The sequence below is a fragment of the Staurois parvus genome, unplaced genomic scaffold (genome assembly GCF_062004578.1).
Source record: "Staurois parvus isolate SC_StPar_1 unplaced genomic scaffold, SC_StPar_1.0 ptg000013l, whole genome shotgun sequence".
NCBI classification, from domain to species: domain Eukaryota; kingdom Metazoa; phylum Chordata; class Amphibia; order Anura; family Ranidae; genus Staurois; species Staurois parvus.
This window is the reverse complement of record NW_028317809.1, coordinates 6,151,792-6,177,257: the sequence shown is the minus strand read 5'-3', so window position 1 is coordinate 6,177,257 and position 25,466 is coordinate 6,151,792. Positions and strand designations below refer to the sequence as shown.

Genomic DNA, 25,466 nt, shown 5'->3' with positions numbered 1-25,466 from the left:
GAACGGGGTGCGATTCTGATGCAGTGAGGAATTCGTACTGAAAATGCTGCAAATTCCACACCACATCAGTGTGAACCAGGGCTAAGTGTGAACTGAAATCAGAGTAACTATTTTCAGTACAGGGGAAGAGCCAGTACAGCTGTGCAAGACTAAGCCCTGGTTCACACTGATGCAAACTGTCATGTGATTTGACCATTCAAATCGCATGACCAATCGCATCCAATGATCAGCGATGGAACCAACCATTCTAACCAATCTTAAAAGTAGTTCCTGCACTACTTTTGCCAATTTCAGATAAAACTTGCATAGATATCTCTGCATGAAGTCACACAGATGTTTATCAAGTTGCACCTTAAGTCGCACTGCCATCCGAATTTGAATTCTTGTGACTTCAACTAAAGTTGCACACTTTCAAAGTTGGATCCAGTGTAAACCGGGGCTAAAGGTAAAGCTGGAGTTTAAATGTAAGCCTCTTCTGAAGACATAAAAGGTTAATGTGGAAGTAAAGTCCACTTTGTAGGTCATACCTACAGGGAAGCCTATAATAAATCTTACCTGTAGATACAGTGAATATCTCCTAAGATTGCACCATTTAAGAGATATTCACACAGCATGCAGCGAGTGATGTCACTGGTGAATGAGCTCTGAAGGGTTGGCACAGCATCACAGTGACGTGATCGCTGCGCCAGCCATTCATACTGCTGGAGCCTGCGAATACGGAAGGAAGACCAGGTGAAGATGGTGGCGCTGGGGAACCATGACAGCACAGCGCTAGAGTACATCACCTAGTACATTATGACTTAAACCTGCAGGGGCCCATTATTTTGTTTCCTTTTTCCGGTGGTTCACTACCACCAGTATATATGTACAAACAGCAATCACGTTTTTGCAAGTAGATCTAAGTTTCTTGATTTTCTAAATTACAAAATTTTTTTTTTAAAAAGCACCTATAAAAAAGGCTTAGATAGCCAATAATCAAGATGAGACAGCACAAGCAGGATGTCTCAATTGACCTCAAGTGTCCTCATAGTAACTGATGAACATCTTGTACTCAAGTGCTTTTATTGCTTACGTTCAGACACCAACATGTTGTAATGCTGCAACATTATTTTATAGTACAGCTCAGACAAAAGTCACTGTGTATGCTACAAAAGGTCCCTGCATACAATAAATGCCCGTTTTCAATACTGGCATAAAAAAAAAAAAATCACCTGTTATCAGCAAAAACTATTACTATTTACTAATTACTATTTATTATTGTGTCCAAATAATAGAGTGCGGCTGTCTCAAAGTCTTATTTGTTTTTTTTTTTTAGAGTTTTTAACACTTTGTTGAGCCCAGTATATTGGCTTACTAGTATGAAAAATAACCTACAGATGCATATTTTTGACATTGGGCTTGTAATATGCTGTAAAAGGACAATATACAGTTGTCACATGACCCTTCTGCTTGGCAAACAGTGGCAATAACACGGTGTGGGTGGAGTTCTGTCAGTCACAGGCTGTATCACACCCCTGTGTCCTAGAATAAGAGGGAGGTGAAGCCTCCATCAATCAAAATGTAATATCCCATCTCCATTGTGTTTAGCTGGTTAGTGGGCATGGAGGAGGGAGGGAGTGGGCTGTCATTTATCACTGTGTACACACACACGTGCGACTCTAAAGTCACATGGGCTGCTCAGACATGATAGGGAGGGAATGTCAAGCATAGAAACTCACTGAAAACTGAGCATGTGTAGAGTTGCCAACAGTGCTCTGCAAAATCTCCAACTGCACTGGGGACATGGACAGGAGGGGGAGACCGAGAACAACAGGATCAACCAACTTTTTTTGCAGAATAGAGAACACTAATCCGATATTGACGGAGTGAGTATGAACAGCATGTAATACAGCATTTATTGATAGTTTTTTTTATGATGTGGGTTTAGTGACACTTTAAATGGGTTGTTTTACAAGGGTAAGGGTTCAGATATGCTTTAATACACTAACCGTCGCATATCTTCATCAGAATTATAACATTTTAATGCATAGCTTATTTTTTATGCTCAGGGCTAAAGATTAAAAATGTAAATATATAGCATTACATACTAAGTATTTCATCTCTTAGATTGTAAGCTCCAAGGAGCTCTAACCCTCTTGTATTGAACTGTACTGTTGCTGTATTGTCTCCCATTATATTGTAAAGCGCTGAGCAAACTGTTGGCGCTATATAAATCCTGTATAATAATAATAATCTTAGATTGTAAGCTCCAAGGATCAGGCCCTCCTAACCCTCTTGTATTGAACTGTATTGTTGCTGTATTGTCTCCCTTTATATTGTAAAGCGCTGATCAAACTGTTGGTGCTATATAAATCCTGTGTAATAATAATAATAATAATGTTCTCTCCTGGGGGGGGGGGGGGTGATACAGAAGGAAAGTATTAATTAGAATGAGGAGGGGGTGAGCCAATTTCTTTAAGACTTATCTACAGTTTTACTGTTTGATTAATTTTTTTCTACAGGATTCTACAAACGTTTCATTTAGATGAAGAGTCTGTCCTGAAAACTGAATGATCCCGAATTGGTTGCAGACATTTTCCAGATTACCACTTATCTTATGCCCACTACAAGGTCACTGGCAAGTGATATTTGGAATGGCTGAATCAAGCACAGGCAAATAGGCAGTAGAAGCTGTACTAAGACAGAGATGAAACACGGTTGCCCATTCAGTTTTCTCTAGCCTTTTAATGATTTCACAATAAAATAATTACAGATTGGGTAGACTTCCAAATTAATATGTAAATAAACAACTAAATCAGCTGACTATAAATACACGGTTTCTGTACTATGGAGTTAAAACTCAAAATCAGGAGCATGCCAATTTTACACAGCAAAATATATTGGAAGGTGTGATGTATGCATTCTATACAAAGGCAATGCTCTAACACGAACACTTTAAAGTACAACTGCACTTTCCCCAAACACAGATTTGCACTTGTCGTTACTGCCAACACAATGTGGCATCTTCTCTGTAGAGTGGTCCTGTTTCCAGCAGCATGGACCATGTATAGATTCGTATATGCTGCCAGTAATTTGTTCCTGGCCACTGCTAGAAGGTATTGTTTGGAGACGGGAAACTAGCTCTGCATTAAACGCAATGAGCAAATAGTCTCCTGGGATGTTCTCAGAGCCAGGAGGCTGCAGGCAGTATTTCAGGAAACAGAAATTCTCTTCAAAAAAGATAACACATCATACGCCATTTTTTCCGTGTCTGCGGGGACAACTACAAATGTATCATTGTTTTGTGAAAAAGCAGTTATATTTTAAAGAGAACCAGTCAGCACTAGGCATTTGCAATAATTTTAATTTCCAATTTAGAATCAGTTCACTTACACTTTGTAAACCACTCCAGGATCTGCAACCCCCCCCATCCCCATCCAGTCACAGGTGCCACTGGGATCTGTCACCCCTATCCAGATGTATTTCGTACATTTAAGGACGTACTCGGTTCTCCTTCAGTCTAAAGAAAAATGCTCAAATTGCAGCATGAACACCAATACCTCAACCAACATTTTTTTTATTTAATGTTTTCTCCCCTAGTGGAGCTTAGAACTCTACTAAGAGGTGAAACGCATCAGTGGAAAAATGTTGGTTGGAGTGTGCTGCAACTTGAACTTCAACTGACGGAGAACAGAGTACAGCCTTGGATGTGCTACACCAGTCTAATCCAGAATTGTGGCCATAGTGCAACCTTACCTCTTGGGAAGTATTTATTTTCTGTACTGGCCTGTATTCTCTCCCTGTCAAAGAAAAGTCAGGCTGAGTTTGTAAGACCATCCATTCTCCTGCTTGAGCTTAGTCTTGATAAACTGCTACTCACAAAACTTTCAAACAACAATGATGATCTTGGCATTACATTAAATAATATTGAGAGTTCACAACCATCAGCAGTAATATCCTTCAGAGACCCATACAAAGTATGATATATTAGCTCTGTATTCAAACAGAAGCTTTCATGTGGTCCACACAGCCTGTTACTGAGTTGACATTTGTATTTTCACAGGGTGAGAATACAAATAAATAACAGTACACACATCTGAGAGTTAAAGTGGTTGTAAACATCAGACATGAACTATGAACAAAGCATATCCCTCTATAGTGAGTACTTGTCTCAATCCAGAGCAATAAGTGTAATTTCTGTGTGCTGCCTCATTTTCTGTAGGAGTCACTTCTGACAGGTTTTCCTAACACCATGATAAAAAAGGTGACAGAGGAGGGATCTCCAGTACACAGCGTATGATTGACAGCCTCAGCTCTGTTCCTGTGTGCAGTTTGTCCCTTCCCTCCAATCAGCTTTCACAGCTTTCTTCATTGTGATCTGCAGGATGTAACTTCAGATTCCTGCTTCCCTGTCTCTAGAAATTGAGAAGTGCTGTCTAAATTCTGTACTTTGAGCAGCTATAGAGGAGAAATGGCTCTAGAGCAACAGGTACAACTTATGTAGGAGGATTTGCTTTATCACTGTGCATCACCTGAGGCCAGTCACTTCACTGGGTATATGTAAGGGTTTACACTCACTTTAAAGCTGCACTATTACAGCAACTCAGACTCAAAATGCCCATTCTTGACTTATTCTTGTTCACCAACTTTCATGAACTAAGTACTTGAACCAAGCTACTGTGTCAAAAGTTCTTGGAGAAATGGTGAAATAAAGCGGTTTAATTACTGCATTTGTTTGACGTACAGTATGTCTGTATCAATACTGTACAAAACACAATACGTACACACCCTGCTCATTGCACAATCGCTGCAAAAGTGGGACAGAGGAACTTGCTTAGACAGAAACTTAGCAACAAATATGAATAAATACGCAAAATTCCCAGGCAAGCCACATTATCCATTATTTGTAATTTGAGAACATAAGCAGAGACTATATTCAACCAAAACACTAACTAGGACTGTTGCTCGTTTACAGTCCAAAAAGACTGGTTGTTATATGTATACCTCAAAGTTTATACCAAATCTCCTGGCCTCTGAAAAGAAACCTTGCTCAGGGAAATAAAAAGGCTGCTCTCCTTCTGAAAATGCTAGTTGGCTGGCTTTCATCCCGATGCTCTGGCTTCTAGGTTAAGTTGCTGACCTGAAACAAATAAGAAGAAATAGGAATTCCGACTTCATACTTCTTCAAAGTCTCCGACTTACTCAGTACTGAAGCCAGAGACTGCCAGGTACCTAGTATTTTCAGAAAGCAGCTTGATATACCAGGCCCTTTATTTCTCTTAATGCAGATTTCGTTTAACCACTTGACTACAGGGCACTGTCACCCCCTTCCTGCCCAGGCCAATTTCCAGCTTTCAGCGATGTTGCACTTTGAATGACAATTGCGCGGTCATGCAACACTGTACCCATATGAAATTTTTATCATTTTTTTGTGACAGATAGAGCTTTATTTTGGTGGTATTTAATCACCTCTGGGTTTTTTATTCTTTCTTAAACCAAAAACCACTGGAAATTAAAAAAAAAGTTTTTTCTTAGTTTTTGTTATAAAATTTTGTAAATAAGTGATTTTTCTCCTTCACTGATGTGCACTAATGAGGCTGCACTGATGGGCACTGATAGGTGGCACTGGTAGGTGGCACTGATGGGCATTGACAGGCATCACTGATGGGCACTGAAAGGCAGCACTCATGGCACGGATAGGCGGCACTGACAGGCGGTACTGATGCACACGGATAGGCGGCACTGATTGGCAGCACTGACTGGCATTGATAGATGGCATTGACTGGCACTGATGGGTGACAATGAAAGGCAGCTCAGATGGGCACTGATATGTGGCATTGATGGGCACTGGCAGGTGGCATGGATGAGCACGGAGAGCTGGCACTGATGGACACTGACAGTTGGCGCTGCTGGGGCTACACAGATCATCAGGGCACACTGATCATCAGTGCTCTGATGATCTGTGTACATGTCCCCTTCGTGGAATGCCAATTACCGGCTCGCCTCTCCTCACGAGCTGTCAGCCTGACAGCTCGTGAGGAGAGAAATGCCGATAACTGGCATTTCCCTATTTGCATGCGATCAGCTGTGATTGGACACAGCTGATCACACAACCGAGCCGACATCTTCGGCTGTTTCCGTGGATCGGTGATCCGCTGTATCCGAGGGACACAGCGCACTGCCGATCGCCACGCTGCGCGCTCCCAGAGCCGCACATGCGTGGTTAGAATGGGAGGACATCATATGACGTCCTCCAAGAACGAGAGAACCACCTTGCGTCCGTCACATTACTATATGGCGGGAGGGAGGCGGTTAAAGAGTAACTGCACTTTTTGATAACTCTTTATCTTTCAAAGTGAATCAGTACTTTGTCCATATGGCCACTTTACAAGAAGGTGTTATGTATCTTATCCCTGAATAATAATAATAATAAGGTCTATGCACACTTCTGGTGGCAGTGTTGAAGCCTGGCAAATTCAGTAGTTACTGGGAAGCACAGGATTTGCTGTTTTCGTGCACCTGCAAACATCAGATATTTCTTAGGCAGTCTGGTGGACCATAGTAATGGAGAAAGCAGGAAAGGTAAGAATGGGGTATGTAAAAGTGCCTCCTTTAACGTTAACCAGTATGTGCAAAGTACAGGCTCATTTTAAACAGTGTGCTAGCACATGGCCAACCTACTGCTGGCAGAAATGGAATCTGTCACTTTCCCTAACCATGGCAAAGTGACAAAATGATAGGCTCTCTGGAAGCAACACCTTCTCCCCATCCCAAATCGCGATACTCACCTCTGCCGCATTTCCCTATTGCATCATTCCTCCATCAGAACCATGAACAAAAATAGACTACTAATCCCCCAATGGGACTTTTTAGGCATTCATGTCACAACATTGAAAGAAGGACTTGATTGCTCATTTTATTCAAGTACAAACTCTGAAATAAAAGCATGCATACAATATGTCACACCTAGGGGCTGAGAAACAAAAAGCAGATTAGTGACACCGGCAAAAACAATAAAATATTAAATAAAGCACATTAATATCAATATATCCCCAATGAATGGTAACAAAAGCCATATCAATATAAGGGATAGGCACAACTGCCGAAGGCAGAATTTTTCAAAGATATATTGGACAGACTGATGGTGGAATTTTATTTTGGCAAGATCTACCAAAGAGCATGATTTAAGATTCAAAGTGAAAAAATACAATAGTGGCTGTAAAGCACTTTGGACACTAACACACTTGCACATGGTACTATTTGGGACTTTTTTTGGATATTTAAAAAGTGGTGTATATGAAGTTAAGCACTTTTTTTTTATGTATAATTTATTTATTGAGGTATTGTATTGAGTGGACAGGACCAATTGATAGATTTTGTAAACAAAGAGCTCAACCAATCATCTAAGATCAAATTCTGATCTATTACAGCAGCTATATACACTGCTCAAAAAAATGAAAGGAACACTTTGAAAACACATCAGATGTCAATGGGGAAAAATATCATGCTGGATATCTATACTGAAAAGGGCCGGGGTAATGTGTTAGGAACATAAGGATGCCCCATTGTTTGATGGAAATGATAATTATCAACCTACAGAGGACTGAATTCAAAGACACCCCCAAAATCAAAGTGAAAAAATTATGCAACAGGCTAGTCCATTTTGCTGACATTTCATTGCAGCAACTCAAAGCGGTAATCAGTAGTTTGTATGGCCCCCACGTGCTTGTATGCATGCCTGACAACATCGGGGAATGCTAATAATGACACGGATGGTGTCCTGGGGTATTTCTTCCCAGATCTGGACCAGGGCAACACCTGAGCTCCTGGACAGTCTAAGGTGCAACCTGATGGCATTGGATGGACCAAAACATGATATCCCAGAGGAGGTAAGGCGAGCATGGGGGCCAATGGTATCAATTCCTTCATCCTTCAGGAACTGCCTGCATACTCTCGCCACATGAGGCCGGGCATTGTTGTGCACCAGGAGTAACTCAGGACCCCCCTGCACCAGCATAGGGTCTGACAATGGGTCCAAGGATTTCATTCCAATGCCTAATGGCAGTCAGGGTGCCATTGTCTAGCCTGTAGAAGTCTGTGCGTCCCTCCATGGATATGCCTCCCCAGACCATCACTGACCCACTACCAAAATGGTCATGCTGAACGATGTTACAGGCAGCATACGGTTCTCCATGGCTTCTCCAGACCTTTTCACATCTGTCACACGTGCTCAGGGTGAACCTGCTCTCATCTGTGAAAAGCACAGGGTGCCAGTGGCAGACCTGACAATTCTGATGTTCAATGGCAAATGCCAATCGAGCTCACTGCCAGTCAGTGAACAAAGGGCCCACTAGAGGACGTCGGGCCCTCAGGAAGTCAGTTTCTGATTGTTTGGTCAGAGACATTCACAACAGTGGCCTGCTGGAAGTCATTTTGTAGGGCTCCGGCAGTGCTCCTCCTTTTCCTCCTTGCACAAAGCAGATACCGGTCAGGGACTGTCTACGGTCCTGTCCAGTTCTCCTAGAATAACTACCTGTCTCCTGGCATCTCCTCCATGCTCTTGATACTGTGCTGGGAGACAAAGCAAACCTTCTGGCAATGCCACTTATTGATGTGCCATCCTGGAGGAGTTGGACTGCCCGTGCAACCTCTGTAGGCCCCAGGTATTGTCTCATGCTACCAGTAGTGACACTAGTGAAAAACAGTCAGAAAAGATGAGTAGGGAAAAAAATGCCAGTGGCCTCAACCTGTAAAATCATTCCTGTTTTGGGGGCTGTCTCATTGTTGCCCAACTAGTGCACCTGTTGTTAATTTCATTAACACCAAAGCAGCTGAAACTGATTAGCAGAGGGGGTTGTTACTTACTGTAACTGACCAGATCAATATCCCAGGAATTTAATTGACTTGATGCTATACTCGAATTAAAAAGTGCTCCTTTAATTTTTTTGAGCAGTGTAGATATTAGTTTTACATAGCATGGGTTTATATGAATTAACATTCTCCCCAATATCCAAAAGTACTGGAGATTTCTGAAGGCTCCATCAGGAAGTGAGAAGCATGGAGAGCTATCAAAAGAACCTGTCACTTTGCTTCAAAAGGACAAACTTAAATACTCCCTTCATGTTTTACCTAAAAGTGGCATTATCTGTTAATGAGGGAATTTACATAACATGTCACCCACAGCATCATGTTAGATCTCACATTAGTGTTGTGATTAGTGACTTCTGAACAAAATGTATGTCTTACTGCACACATTAAAAAATAAAAAGTTAAAAGTTAAACTCTACGTATGACTTTTTTTGCATACTTACTTTGGTCCAACTTGGACCAATGTAAGTATGCATAGCCTATACCCAAGGACCTCTGTGTAAGCTGACAATCCATGTAGTGATCAGAGCTACTACAGTGATTACGGTGTTCTACTGGGTCCTGTGCCAAATATCTATCCCATTGTAAAATGACAATTGGGAGTCACTCACTTGGCACTGTGCCCATTCATAGAATGCCTTGTATTTTTAAATAAAATGAACACAAGCCATGTTTTAATTGGGTAAAATAGAGACTTTGCTGTCATCACCCCTCCTCTTCACCTCGTTCAGAGAACACCTTATATTTACAAAAAAAAAAATACAAGTCAAACTGTGAATGGTGGTGGTGTCAAGTGAGCAACCCACTGCAGTGTGCATGTGGCTTGACACAGGCCCTGAAAGATTGCAGCAATCAATGTAATAGTGCCTGCATACTACAGTGACTTTCCATGTCCACAGTGGTCCCTCAAGTATGAAATATACAGACATACACATGTCCAGGTTAGACCAATGTAAACATGCAGTTAAGACCTGGAGTTCAGCTTGAAACAGCTGAATAAGGTTGGGTAATGTTCTGTATAAAAGTGTCAGTCTATAATATTATGAGGATATCAGATTACCAGATACATCAACATGCTCAGAGCAGTCCTGAAATTGCCGACAACAATGTACTACTACAAAAGAGCACTTAAATCCATGTATAAATACATATGTAATGATTGTAGTTATGCCTATAAGTATCAGTACCACATCTCAATCATAATCAAGAATAATTATGTGCATTATGGGACAATGAAGGTACCTTCAAGAGTCAACACATACCTTAATAAAACTGTTTTGTGTACACTTTTATACAAAGATATAAAAAATACATGCCATAGGTCTAGAACGCCTGGCACCTATGGGTATACCAAAACCAATGTTTGCCAACCAGGGTGCCACAAGCACAAGACACATTTGTCCTGGAACAGAGACAGACGAGAAAACTCTGATGGTGGAGACCTCTGACATCATGGAGGGACCGCTGTTGTGAAGAGGGAATCTCCGACGTGATAAGTGGACCTCCCCTCTGACGTGAAGATGGGACCTCCAACGTGAAGTTAATTTCATCAAGATGGTTGTGTGGACAGTCCTAGGCTCAGGTTTCCCACAGGTAAGTAACTTAAGTTTTTTGCATTTTAGATTAAGGTACCTCAAAAATGTTTGAATTTTTTAAAGGGTGCGGTTACTGAAAAAAGGTTTTGAAACACTGATGTAAACAGAGAAACAAAAACGGAAAAAAAAGCTATGAGATGTTTTAAGATAAAAGGTATACACCAGGGGTTCAATGGAACCCTAGAATTCCTCCACAGTTTGAACAACAATCTTCTGCACTCAACTGAAGTGTCAATATTGTGGGTAGACAGTCTCTACTTCAGGTATCTCAAGTCTGCATTCCACAGGTATCCATCACTAAGCCTTGCTGCACTCCTCAGACAGTCGTAATCCATAAGCACTACTTGAAAAAAAAAAAAAAAGAAGAAGAAGGTGCACCAGCCTAGTGCATATAAGTGGTTGTAAACCCTTACATGTACCCAATGAAGTGACTAGCCTCAGGTGATACACAGAGATGAAGCAAATCCTCCTACATAAGTTGTGCCTGATTGTCTGTAGTCTTCTCTTCTCTACATCTGGGCAAAGTCCAGAATTTATGAAGCTTATCTGAGCTGTCAGAAAATGAGGTGGAGAGCTGAAATTACACACTGAAGAGCTCAGTGAGAAGAGCTCTGAGAGGTGATTGGAGGAAATAGATACACCCCCTCCACAGAGCACACAGGAACAGAGCTGAGGCTGTCAATCACAGGCTGTGTGCTGGAGCCCCCCCCCCCCCCTCCCCCATCCCCGTCACCCTATTTCTCGTGGTGTCACTTGTCAGGAGGGACTCAAGCAGATAGCAGAGGAATGAGGCAGCAGGCAGAAATGACACTTAGTGCTTTGGATTAAGAAAAGTTTGCACTATAGAGATATTTGCTTTGTTCATATTTCATGTCTGAGGTGTACAACCACCTGCAAATCACAGGCTGTGTGCTGGAGCTCCCCCATCACCTTTTTCCTCCCATCAGAAAAACTTGTCAGAAGGGACTCATGGAGATAGCAGAGGAATGAGACAGCAGACAGAAATTACACTTAGTGCTCTGGATTAAAAAAAAAGTACACACTACAGAAGAATAAGCTTTGTTCATATTTCATGTCTGAGGTTTACAACCACTTTACCCAAAATACCATTTATTCAAAAGTATAAAAGTCGATGATTATACCCACAAATGGGCATTAAGAAAAGGCTTGTCACAAATATCACCCCCCAAAAAAAAAAGAAATGACCATAACCACTGCGAATGTCTCCAGATAGGTTGGAAAGACGCCACCAAGGAATCAGAAAAATTTCAAGTGTACCGAAATGAGTCCCAGGAACGCATTTCAGAGCTGAATGTCTGCTGCACCTGGTGAGTATAATGACCTACTTTTATCCTTTGAATAAATGGTGTTTTGGTTAACGTACTAGGCTGACGTGCATCTTTTGTCTTTTTGCATTTTTAACCTGTTCCCGCCAGAGGTACGCATACATGTAGCCTCTTGGAAAGTGGGCTTTGACACCAAGAGGACGCCATCTATGTGGCCCTATGTAAACAGTTGTCTGTGCTGAGAGCGCGCGCCCTGTGTGCTCCTAGCACAGTTACCAGATGGGAATGAAATGCTCCTGATGCATACTTACGATTGGGAACTTTCTGACCATGTGACTGCTGTGACTGCCAATTACAGCGGTCACATGTTCGGAATGCCCACCTCCTGGTATTTACCTCTTAAAGGTCTGGGTGGTGGCGTCGGGAACGGGTTAATCTTTTTATAAAGTGTGAGCACAATTGTTGGCCTGCAAAGTCCCATAATGTTTTCCTGATGTTTGTTATCCAAAGCAAAAAGCAGTGGCTAAGTGGTTAGAACTTCTGCTTGGCAGCACTAGTCATTGGTTGGAATCCCAACCATGGCACCACCTGCCTGGAGTTTGCATGTTCTCCCAGCGTGGGTTTCTTTCAGGTACGCTTGTTTCCTCCCACACTCCAAAGACATCCTGGTAGGTTAATTGACTCCTGTCTAAATTGTCCCTAGTAGGGATGCACTGAAATTTCGGTGGCCGAAATGCTTCGGCAGAAAACACCCCTTTCGGCCATCGGCCCAAGTTAAAAAATGCACCGATATAGGTGCCAATAAAACCCCGCTTCTCCACTGCTCGGTAGTTCTCAGCCTTACCTGAGTAACCATCGAACAATCCTGGTGCTGGGCATAGAGATGAGTGAAGGAAAGATGGCCTCCACTCATCTCTATGCCCTTGGAGGACTGGAGAGATGTCACTTTCGGTTCCAGCCATTTTTTTTTTAAATTACTAGATAAATGCTTTTGTTTGATCCAATGCTTTACATTGCAGAGGAGAGATGTGGGGTCTTATTGATCCCATATCTCTCCATAAAGAGGACCTGTCACTAATTATTTCTATCACAAGGGATGCATGCATTTCTTGTGATAAGAAAAAAAGTGATTAAAAAATGTTTTAAAGGGACAGTGCAAAAAAAAAAAAAAAATTATAAAAATAATAAAAAAAAAAAAAGTTTAACGTGCCCCTGTCCTCACACGTAGTGGTGAATGCATAGGTAAGCCATGCCCACATATGTAAATGGTGTTCAAACCCCACACATGAGGTATCGCCATGAATGTCAGAGCAAGAGCAATAATTCTCACACTAGACTTCCCCTGTAACTTTACACTGCTAACTTGTAGACATTTCTAAAGCATCACCCATGGAGATTTTTAAGTACCGCAGTTTCACGCCATTCCATGAGCGTGCGCAATTTTAAAATGTGACATGTTGGGTATCTATTTACTTGCCTTAACATCCTCTTTCATATTTTACAAAACAATTGGGGTATATATTGTTTTTTTTAATCAAAGTATTTTTTTCCAAAAAATATATATTCATTTTTAAAAACTGCACATTTCGGTTTTGGTTTTTGGCCAAGTACATTTTGAATTTTCCATTTCGGTACCAGAATTGTCATTTCAGTGCACCACTAGTCCCTAGTATGTATGAATGTGAGTTAGGGACCTTAGATTGTACGCTCCTTGAGGGCAGGAACTGATGTCAATGTGTATCAAATATGTAAAGTGATGGCATTATATAAGTACTTGTAATAAAGATTGTAAGCTCCAAGGATCAGGCCCTCCTAACCCTCTTGTATTGAACTGTATTGTCTCCCGTTAGATTGTAAAGCACTGAGCAAACTTGGAGCTATATAAATCCTGTATAATAATATTAATCTTAGATTGTAAGCTCCAAGGGGCAGGGCCCTCTGAACCCTCTTGTATTGAACCGTATTGTTGCTGTATTGTCTCCCGTTATATTGTAAAGCGCTGAGCAAACTGTTGGCGCTATATAAATCCTGTATAATAATAATAATAATAATCTTAGATTGTAAGCTCCCAGGATCAGGCCCTCCTATCCCTCCTGTATTGAACTGTATTGTTGCTGTATTGTCTCCCGTTATATTGTAAAGTGCTGAGCAAACTATTGGCGCTATATAAATCCTGTATAATAATAATAATAATCTTAGATTGTAAGCTCCCAGGATCAGGCCCTCCTAATCCTCTTGTATTGAACTGTATTGTTGCTGTATTGTCTCCCTTATATTGTAAAGCGCTGAGCAAACTGTTGGAGCTATATAAATCCTGCATAATAATTATTATTATACAGTATTTTTAAAGCGCCAATAGTTCGCTCAGCGCTGTACATTACAAAGGGGGACAGAACATGTGACAGAACAGTAACAATACAATGCAAAACATGGGGGGGGAATCGAGGGCCCTGCTCTTTCGAGCTTACAATCTAGGAGATAACAGTTTGCTCAGTGTAAAGCACTGAGCAAACTGTTGGCGCTATATAAATCCTGTAATGTAATAATAATAATAACAACAAAAATAAATAAAAACACAAAAGCATGATGAAAACCACTGCTTAGTTCTGTCCACCTTCACCTATCACAAAGCTCTGTACATTCCACCCATACGAGTACAGCTTGGACCTTGCAGAAGAGGGTGTACACCCCAAAAGCGTATCCTAAAAATTTGGACGTTCATGCAAATAAAAAAAAAAAGTATCGCAGACAGTACTCAATTATTCTTGGACTTTGATGAAACAAAGTGTACAGGCAATTGTATAGAACAATCAGTTATCTATACATCAGATGGCGGCGATAACAGGAAACAGGCCACAACAATGGTCCTACGTGGTAAATGTGATAAAAGGTTACCTTCTGCCACAAGTTCCTCCACGGTCACTTGATGCCGGCCAATGGTGAAACATCTGCCCAATGTCACCCCTCCGCTGGTAAAATTTGAAGATGATCCAGCACCCAGAGCACCCACTGCACCGCCACCGCCTCCTCCGCTCTCCGACTTGGGCATTCGAGAAAACTTCTTCATGGTGCCCACACCCACCCACCCAGACTAGGGGCTCAGCAGGCTCACCTTCTCCAGGTATGGCCAATGCCAGCAGCTGTCACACACACAAAGGGGGGCTGCTCATAGACACTGCACCAATGCCACCAAATCACAGCAGGCACTCCAATAGCAGGGGATGAGTGAGAGGTGAGCGAGGCTGGCATGCACTGCAGACACAACACACACAAAGGCAGCAGATAGACAAAGCTAGGGGAGCAGGCTGCATCCACGGCATGCCACACACTACACAATGCTCACCCAGGCAGCATGCATGCATGCCCTGCACACAAGGCAGTGCCCCAGCATCAGCACACACAGCCCGGGGCGCCCCCTCCACTCCTATTGTCAGTGGCGGACACTACTTGGACTTGTTGTTGGCTCCTCGGCTTCTTCAAGTGCTGGAAACGGAAGAGGACAATCCGAAGTTCATCCATTCAGAGGCCAAAAAACCCTCCTCCTCCCGCTGCTGCTAGTGGCAGCTCCTCCTAGCGCCCGCCCAGGAAACTGCCATGGAGGGAGGGGAGCAGCATGCACGCGGCGTGGATGTGCACTGAGCACTAGTGCGTGTACTCCCGGCTCTGCATGTACGCGTGAAAGACATGCATAAAGAGCCACGGCTACTGCGGGCCTGGAGGGGGCTCTGCACATGGGCACTGACAGGGGAGGGGCGGTGCAAACTGCTTGCTTGGTAACCCTGCTCCCTTTTATGGAACTCTATTCTACAGAAAAGGCCGTTACCCCAACCTGTGACTATATCAGCCGGGGGTCTGGTAACTGCTGGGGTCCCTCCATAGGATGCTCGGAGTTCCATGAGCAGACCAAAGTTAGTGCATGGTTCCAGCACCAATATCACCTACCAGACCACTGACCACCAATGTACAGGGCATTCCCTCCACAAATGGCCAGAGAGCCAGAACATGCTCCCCAACAATGGACAATGTGCCAGAGCATGCTCCACACTGATCATCAATGTACCACAGCATGCTCCCCAACAATGGCCAATGTGCCAGAGCATGTTCCCCGCTGATCATCAAAGTACCAGAGCATGCTCCCCAATAATGGCCAATGTGCCAGAGCATGTTCCCCGCTGATCATCAAAGTACCAGAGCATGCTCCCCAACAATGGCCAATGTGCCAGAGCATGTTCCCCGCTGATCATCAAAGTACCAGAGCATGCTCCCCAATAATGGCCAAAGTACCAGAGCATGTTCCTTGCTGATCATCAATGTACCAGAGCACGCTCCTCACTGATCATCAATGTTCCAGAGCATGCTCCCCAATAATGGCCAATGTAGCACAGCATGTTCCTCGCTGAATATCAATGTACCAAAGCATGTTCCTCGCTGATCATCAATGTACCAGAGCATGCTCCCCAATAATGGCTAATGTACCAGAGCATGTTCCTCGCTGATTATCAATGTACCAGAGCACATTCCTCACTGAATTTCAATGTACCAGAGCATGCTCCTCGTTGATTATCAATGTACCAGAGCATGTTCCTTGCTGAATATCAATGTACCAGAGCATGTTACTCGCTGATCATCAATACTGCAGAGCATGTTCCTAAATAATGGCCAATGTACCAGAGCATGTTCCTCGCTAATTATCAATGTACCAGAGCATGTTCTTTGCTGATCATCAATGTACCAGAGCATGCTCCCCAATAATGGCTAATGTACCAGAGCATGTTCCTCGCTGATTATCAATGTACCAGAGCACATTCCTCACTGAATATCAATGTACCAGAGCATGCTCCTCATTGATTATCAATGTACTCGAGCATGTTCCTTGCTGATCATCAATGTAGCAGAGCATGTTCCTCACTGATCATCAATGTACCAGAGCATGTTCCTCGCTGATGACCAATGTACCAGAGCATGCTCCCCAATAATGGCCAATGTACCAGAGCACATTCCTTGCTGATTATCAATGTACCAGAGCACATTCCTTGCTGATTATCAATGTACCAGAGCATGTTTCTCGCTGATTATCAATGTACCAGAGCATGTTCCTCACTGATCATCAATGTACCAGAGCATGTTCCTTGCTGATCATCAATGTACCAGTGCATGTTCCTCACTGATCATCAATGTACCAGAGCATGTTCCTCGTTGATGACCAATATACCAGAGCATGCTCCCCAATAATGATCAATGTATCAGAGCATGTTCATCGCTGATTATCAATGTACCAGAGCATGTTCCTCGCTGATCATCAATGTACCAGAGCATGTTCCTTGCTGACGACCAATGTACCAGAGCATGCTCCCCAATTATGGCCAATGTACCAGAGCACGTTCCTCGCTGATTATCAATGTACCAGAGCACGTTCCTCGCTGATTATCAATGTACCAGACCATGTTCCTTGCTGATCATCAATGTACCAGAGCATGTTCCTCGCTGATCATCAATGTACCAGAGCATGTTCCTCGCTGATGACCAATGTACCAGAGCATGCTCCCCAATAATGGCCAATGTACCAGAGCACATTCCTTGCTGATTATCAATGTACCAGAGCACATTCCTCGCTGATTATCAATGTACCAGAGCACATTCCTTGCTGATTATCAATGTACCAGAGCATGTTCCTCGCTGATTATCAATGTACCAGAGCATGTTCCCCACTGATCATCAATATACCAGAGCATGCTCCCCAATAATGGGCAATGTAGCACAGCATGTTCCTCACTGAATATCAATGTACCAGAGCATGTTCCTCGCTGATCGTCGATGTACAAGAGCATGTTCCTTGCTGATGACCAATGTACCAGAGCACGCTCCATAATAATGGCCAATGTACCAGAGCACGCTCCCCAATAATGGCCAATGTACCAGAGCACGTTCCTCGCTTATTATCAATGTACCAGAGCATGTTCCTCATTGATTATCAATGTACCAGAGCATGTTCCTTGCTGATCATCAATGTACCAGAGCATGTTCCTCGCTGATCATCAGTGTACCAGAGCATGTTCCTCACTGATGACCAATGTACCAGAGCATGCTCCCCACTGATCATCAATGTACCAGAGCATGCTCCCCAATAATGGCCAATGTAGCACAGCATGTTCCTTAACTGAATATCAATGTACCAGAGCATGTTCCTCACTGATCATCATTGTACCAGAGCATGTTCCTTGCTGATGACCAATGTACCAGAGCACGCTCCCCAATAATGGCCAATGTACCAGAGCACGCTCCCCAATAATGGCCAATGTACCAGAGCACATTCCTCGCTGATTATCAATGTACCAGAACACATTCCTCATTGATTATCAATGTACCAGAGCACGTTCCTCACTTTATAAGGACTGCAGCTCTGCTTAGTGCTTGCTGGATTATCGTCAGCCCCTCCCGTTCCTGTGTTCCTGAGTTTACTGCTGATTACCCATTACCGACCCGGCTTGATTCTGACCTTGTTCCTGTCTGCTGCTCTGTGTATGACCTCGGCTTGCTCCTGACCTTGCTTCTGTCTGCTGCTACTCTGTGTATGACCCTGGATTGATCTTGACCTTGTTCCTATCTGCTGCTGCTCTGTGTATGACCCCAGCTTGATCCTGACGTTGCTCGTCTGCTGTTCCATATTGATCCTGGCTCTGGCTACTGACTACTCTACCCATCCTCCAGGATCCACGTGTTCTCTGGAGAAACTCCTCCTGCAACTGGAGCACCCACAGGTTCCATCTCATCAGGCACTTCCAAGCAGCAACACCACTGGCAACCCGTGCTTCTTTGGGCACTGCACCTCCTGTTTCCACCTCCAGGGGCGCACTGCACTTAGCCATAAGGGGAGCTCTCTATTGCAGCCTCCGGTCAGGTACGTGGCACAGAGCATGTTCCCCGCTGATCATCAATGCACCAGAACATGTTCCTCGCTGATCATCAATGTACCAGAGCATGTTCCTCGCTGATCATCAATGTACCAGAGCATGTCCCCCGCTGATCATCAATGCACCAGAGCATGTTCCCCCCTGATCATCAATGCACCAGAGCATGTTTCTCGCTGATGACCAATGTTCCAGAGCACGTTCCTCGTTGATCATCAATGTACCAGAGCACGTTCCTCACTGATGACCAATGTACCAGAGCATGCTCCTCAATAATGGCCAATGCACCAGAGCACATTCCTCACTGATCATCATTGTACCAGAGCATGTCCCTCACTGATCATCAATATACCAGAGCATGTTCCCCACTGATAACCAATTTACCAGAGCATGCTCCCCAATAATGGCCAATGTACCAGATCACTTTCCTCATTGATCATGAATGTACCAGAGCATGCTCCCCACTGATGACAAATATGCCAGAGCATTCTCACCACTTATGACCAATGTACCAGAGCAAATTCCCAACTGATGGCCAATGTACCAGAGCATGCTCCACACTGATAACCCATGTACCGGAGCAGATTCCCCACTGATGACCAATGTACCAGAGCATGCTCCACACTGATAACCAATGTACCAGAACATGTTCCCCATTGATGACCAATATACCAGAGCATGTTCCCCACGGATGAACAATGTACCAGAGCATATTCCCTACTGATGATCAATGTACAAGAATATGTTCCCAACTGATGACCAATGTACCAGAGCATGTTCTCCACCGATGACAAATATACCAGAGCATGTTCTCTACTGATGAGCAATGTACCAGAGCATATTCCCAACTGATGACCAATGTACAAGAACATGTTCCCCACTGATGACCAAAGTACCAGAGCATGTTCCTCACTGATGACCAATGTACCAGAGCATATTTCCCACTGATGAACAATGTACCAGAGCATGCTCCACACTGATAACCAATGTACCAGAACATGTTCCCCATTGATGACCAATATACCAGAGCATGTTCCCCACGGATGAACAATGTACCAGAGCATATTCCCTACTGATGATCAATGTACAAGAATATGTTCCCAACTGATGACCAATGTACCAGAGCATGTTCTCCACCGATGACAAATATACCAGAGCATGTTCCCTACTGATGAGCAATGTACCAGAGCATATTCCCAACTGATGACCAATGTACAAGAACATGTTCCCCACTGATGACCAAAGTACCAGAACATGTTCCTCACTGATGACCAATATACCAGAGCATGTTCCTCACTGATGACCAATGTACCAGAGCATATTTCCCACTGATGAACAATGTACAAGAGCATGCTCCACACTGATAACCAATGTGCCAGAACATGTTCCCCACTGATGACCAATGTACCAGAGCATGTTCCTTGCTGATGACCAATGTACCAGAGCATGCTCCCCAATAATGGCCAATGTACCAGAGCACGTTCCTCACTGATCATCAATCTGCCAGAACATGTTCCCTACTGATGACCAATTTACCAGAGCATATTCCCCACTGATTACCAAAGTACCAGAGCATGCTCCCCATTGATGACCAATGTACCAGAGCATGTTCCCCACTGATAGCCCCACTGATGACCAATGTACTAGAACATGTTCTCCACTGATGACCAATGCAATAAAGAATTCTTTTCACTGATAACGAATGCACCAGAGCATGCTTCCCACTGATGACCAATGTAAAAAAGCATTCTTCTCACCAATAACCAATGTACCAGAGCATATTTCCCACTGATGAATGCACCAGAACATGTTCCCGACTGATGACAATGTACTAGAGCATTCTACTCACCAATAACCAATGTACCAGCATTCACCTCACTGATGACCAAGGTACCAGAGCATGCTCCTCACTGATCATCGATGTACCAGACCATGCTCCCCACTGATCATCAATGTACCAGAGCATGCTCGCTCCCCACTGATGACCAATATACCAGTATATTCTCCACAATGATGACCAATGTACCAGAGCATGTTCCTTGCTGATGACCAATGTACCAGAGCATGCTCCTCACTGATCATCGATGTACCAGACCATGCTCCCCACTGATCATCAATGTACCAGAGCATGCTCGCTCCCCACTGATGACCAATGTACCAGCGTATTCTCCACAATGATGACCAATGTACTAGAGCATGTTCCTTGCTGATGACCAATGTACCAGAGCATGCTTCCCAATAATGGCCAATGTACCAGAGCACGTTCCTTGCTGATCATCAATGTATCAGAGCATGTTCCTTGCTGATCATCAATGTACCAGTGCATGTTCCTCATTGATCATCAATGTACCAGAGCATATTCCTCGCTGATGACCAATGTACCAGAGCATGCTCCCCAATAATGGCCAATGTACCAGAGCACGTTCCTCGCTGATCATCAATGTACCAGAGCATGTTCCTTGCTGATGACCAAGGTACCAGAGCATGCTCCTCACTGATCATCGATGTACCAGACCATGCTCCCCACTGATCATCAATGTACCAGAGCATGCTCGCTCCCCACTGATGACCAATATACCAGCATATTCTCCACAATGATGACCAATGTACTAGAGCATGTTCCTTGCTGATGACCAATGTACCAGAGCATGCTTCCCAATAATGGCCAATGTACCAGAGCACGTTCCTTGCTGATCATCAATGTATCAGAGCATGTTCCTTGCTGATCATCAATGTACCAGTGCATGTTCCTCACTGATCATCAGTGTACCAGAGCATATTCCTCGCTGATGACCAATGTACCAGAGCATGCTCCCCAATAATGGCCAATGTACCAGAGCACGTTCCTCGCTGATCATCAATGTACCAGAGCATGTTCCTTGCTGATGACCAATGTACCAGAGCACATTCCTCACTGATCATCAATGTGCCAGAACATGTTCCCCACTGATGACTAATGTACCAGAGCATATTCCCCACTGATTACCAAAGTACCAGAGCATGCTCCCCATTGATGACCAATGTACCAGAGCATGTTCCCCACTGATGACAAAAGTACCAGAAAATATTCCTGACTGATGATAATGTGCTAGAGCATTTTCCTCACTGATGACCAAGGTACCAGAACATGTTTCCCACTGATCATCAATGTACCAGAGCATGCTTCCAACTGATGATTAATGTACCAGAGCATGCTCCCAACTGACAATCAATTTACAAGAACATACTCCCCACTGATGATCAATGTACCAGAATATGCTCCTCACTAATCATCAATGTACCAGAGCATGCTCGCTCCCCACTGATGACCAATATACCAGCATATTCTCCACAATGATGACCAATGTACCAGAGCATGTTCCTTGCTGATGACCAATGTACCAGAGCATGCTCCTCACTGATCATCGATGTACCAGACCATGCTCCCCACTGATCATCAATGTACCAGAGCATGCTCGCTCCCCACTGATGACCAATATACCAGCATATTCTCCACAATGATGACCAATGTACTAGAGCATGTTCCTTGCTGATGACCAATGTACCAGAGCATGCTTCCCAATAATGGCCAATGTACCAGAGCACGTTCCTTGCTGATCATCAATGTATCAGAGCATGTTCCTTGCTGATCATCAATGTACCAGTGCATGTTCCTCACTGATCATCAGTGTACCAGAGCATATTCCTCGCTGATGACCAATGTACCAGAGCATGCTCCCCAATAATGGCCAATGTACCAGAGCACGTTCCTCGCTGATCATCAATGTACCAGAGCATGTTCCTTGCTGATGACCAATGTACCAGAGCACATTCCTCACTGATCATCAATGTGCCAGAACATGTTCCCCACTGATGACTAATGTACCAGAGCATATTCCCCACTGATTACCAAAGTACCAGAGCATGCTCCCCATTGATGACCAATGTACCAGAGCATGTTCCCCACTGATGACAAAAGTACCAGAAAATATTCCTGACTGATGATAATGTGCTAGAGCATTTTCCTCACTGATGACCAAGGTACCAGAACATGTTTCCCACTGATCATCAATGTACCAGAGCATGCTTCCAACTGATGATTAATGTACCAGAGCATGCTCCCAACTGACAATCAATTTACAAGAACATACTCCCCACTGATGATCAATGTACCAGAATATGCTCCTCACTAATCATCAATGTACCAGAGCATGTTCCTCACTGATCATCAATGTACCAGATTATTCTTCTCAACAATAACCAATATACCAGAACATGTTCCCCACTGATGACCAATATACCAGAGCATGCTTCCCACTGATGACCAATGTACCAGAGCATGTTCCCCACTGATAGCCCCACTGATGACCAATGTACTAGAGCATGTTCCCCACTAATGACCAATGCAATAAAGAATTCTTCTCACTGATAACCAATGTACCAGAGCATGCTCCCCACTGACGACCAATGTAAAAAAGCATTCTTCTCAGCGATAACCAATGTACCAGAGCATGTTTCCAACTGATGAATGCACCAGAACATGTTCCTGACTGATGACAATGTACTAGAGCATTCTACTCACCAATAACCAATGTACCAGAGCATGTTCCCCACTGATAAGGAATGTACAAGAACATGTTCCTGACTGATAATGTACCAAAGCATTCTCCTCACTGATGACTAAGGTACCAGAGCATGCTCCTCACTGATCATCAATGTACCAGACCATGCTCCACACTGATCATCAATGTACCAGAGCATGCTCGCTCCCCACTGATGACCAATATACCAGAATATATTGCACACTGATGATCAATTTTATAGAGCATGCTTTCCACTATTGATCAATGTACCAGTGCATGCTGTCCACTGATGATCAATGAAACTGAGTATCCCAAGACCGCAATGACCAACATAACAGAGTATTATTCCCACTGATGATCAATGCACCAAAGCATTTTTTTCATTGATGACCAATGTTCTAGAGCATTCTACTCAATTATGACCAATATAAGGAGCATTCTTCTCAATGAGAACCAATCTACCAGAACATTCTCCCCACTGATCATCAACCAGAGCATGCTCCTCATTGATCATCAATGTACCACAGCATTCTTTTTGCTGATAACTAATATACCAGAACATGTTCCCCACTGACGATCAATGTACCAAAGTATGCTCCCCACTGATGATCAATGTATCGGAGCATGCTCATTCCACACTGATGACCGATGTACCACAGTATTCTCCACAATGATGACCAATGTACCAGAGCATGCTCCTTACTGATGACCAATGTACCAGAGCATGTTCCCCATTGATGACCAATGTACCAGATCTCCCCTGACATTCAATTTACCAGAGCATGCTTCCCACTGATAATAATTATACCAGAGCATGCTCCCCACTGATGGTCAATGTACCAGAGCATACTTATTCCCCACTGATAACCAATGTACCAGAATATTCTCCACAATAATGACCAATGTACTGGAGAATGCCCCCTACTGATGACCAGTGTACTAGAGCCTGTTCCCCATTGATGCCCAATGTACCAGAGCCTGTTCCCCATTAATGACCAATATCACAGAATATTCTTCTCACTGACAACCAATGCACCAAAGTGATCTTTTCACTGATGACCAATATAAGGGGCATTCTTCAATACTTTACTTATTCTTACTGATGACCAATGTACCAGAGCATGCTCCCCACTGATATTCAATGTACCAGAGCATGCTTCTCACTGATCCACAATGTACAACAGTATTCTCTACACTGATGACCAATGTACCAGAGCATGCTCCCCACTGATGATCAATGTACCACAGCATGCTCCCCACTAATGATCAGTGTAACATAGCATGTTCCCCACTGATGATCAGTGTAACATAGCATGTTCCCCACTGATGATCAGTGTAACATAGCATGTTTCCCACTGATGACCATGGAAATGAGTATCCCACCCTTTTTTATCAAAAAACCAGTGTTGCCATATTCAGTTCTCACTGCAGCTTCTTGATTTTTGTAGAGGTTCTTTATTAACTGTGTCATGTGTTTAGGTATTCCCATTTGCAACAGAGTCCTCCATAATTTACACGACCAAATCCTTTAATGTAGTCAATGAAGCAAAAGTACAGTGTTTTGGTATTGTTTGCTCTTCTCTAATATCCATCATAGCTTTTTTGGCAACATTGTCAATAATGTGTCTTGTTCTTCGGCCTTCTCGATTAACATATGATTGAATTCTCCTTTGTATTACTTTCAGTGATACTTTGCTAGCATGTGGAATTAATGCAGTTGTTCTGTAATTGTTACAATTTTTGGCATCTCCTTTCTTTATATATAGGAATGAACAACAATCTTCTCCAGTCGGTTGGCCATGTTTTTTCTTTCCAGATCCACTGACATAGCAGAGTAAGGGCAATGATGGCACCTTCGGAGCCTCTGATTAACTCAATTGGAATCCCATCAATACCTGGTGATGTACTGTTCAATAAGCTTTAATTGCTGCTATGACTTCTTCCTTTAGTATATCTGGTTTGTCTTCAGCATCACTCTCTGGATCACTTTCAAAACTGTTATCCACACTGCTTTTTTTATACAAATTTTCTGTATAACCATCTCTTTGTAATGTTCTCTGGACCATTCAGTGTTTTTACCTCAATCTCCTAATGTCCTGAAAAGCTAGTCTGGTTTTCCTTTTTTATGTGTTCAGCCTCAGTTTTCTGACAAATATCCTTAAGACATCTTTCCTTATCTTTCCGAACTTGGCATTGAAACATTCAAGCTATCTAAAATACTTTTACTCTATCACCAGAAATTTTGGCTTGCATTCTTTGTTATGACTC

The 25,466-nt window shown here is 43.3% G+C and overlaps 1 protein-coding gene across 2 annotated transcripts in view; it reads right to left on the bottom strand.

Moving 5' to 3' along the window:
- The window catches only part of BMP2K (BMP2 inducible kinase), a 231,130-nt gene extending 215,774 nt beyond the window's left edge, over positions 1–15,356 (bottom strand). The window contains exon 1 of one of the 2 annotated variants that reach the window (XM_089675396.1): positions 14,624–15,356. In XM_089675396.1, the coding sequence (XP_089531522.1) occupies positions 14,624–14,795 (172 nt within the window). In that variant the 5' untranslated portion in view covers positions 14,796–15,356. The remainder of the gene's footprint in view (positions 1–14,623) is intronic. The other variant, XM_089675406.1, reaches the window with a different exon arrangement.
- Between the last annotated feature and the right edge of the window lie 10,110 nt (positions 15,357–25,466).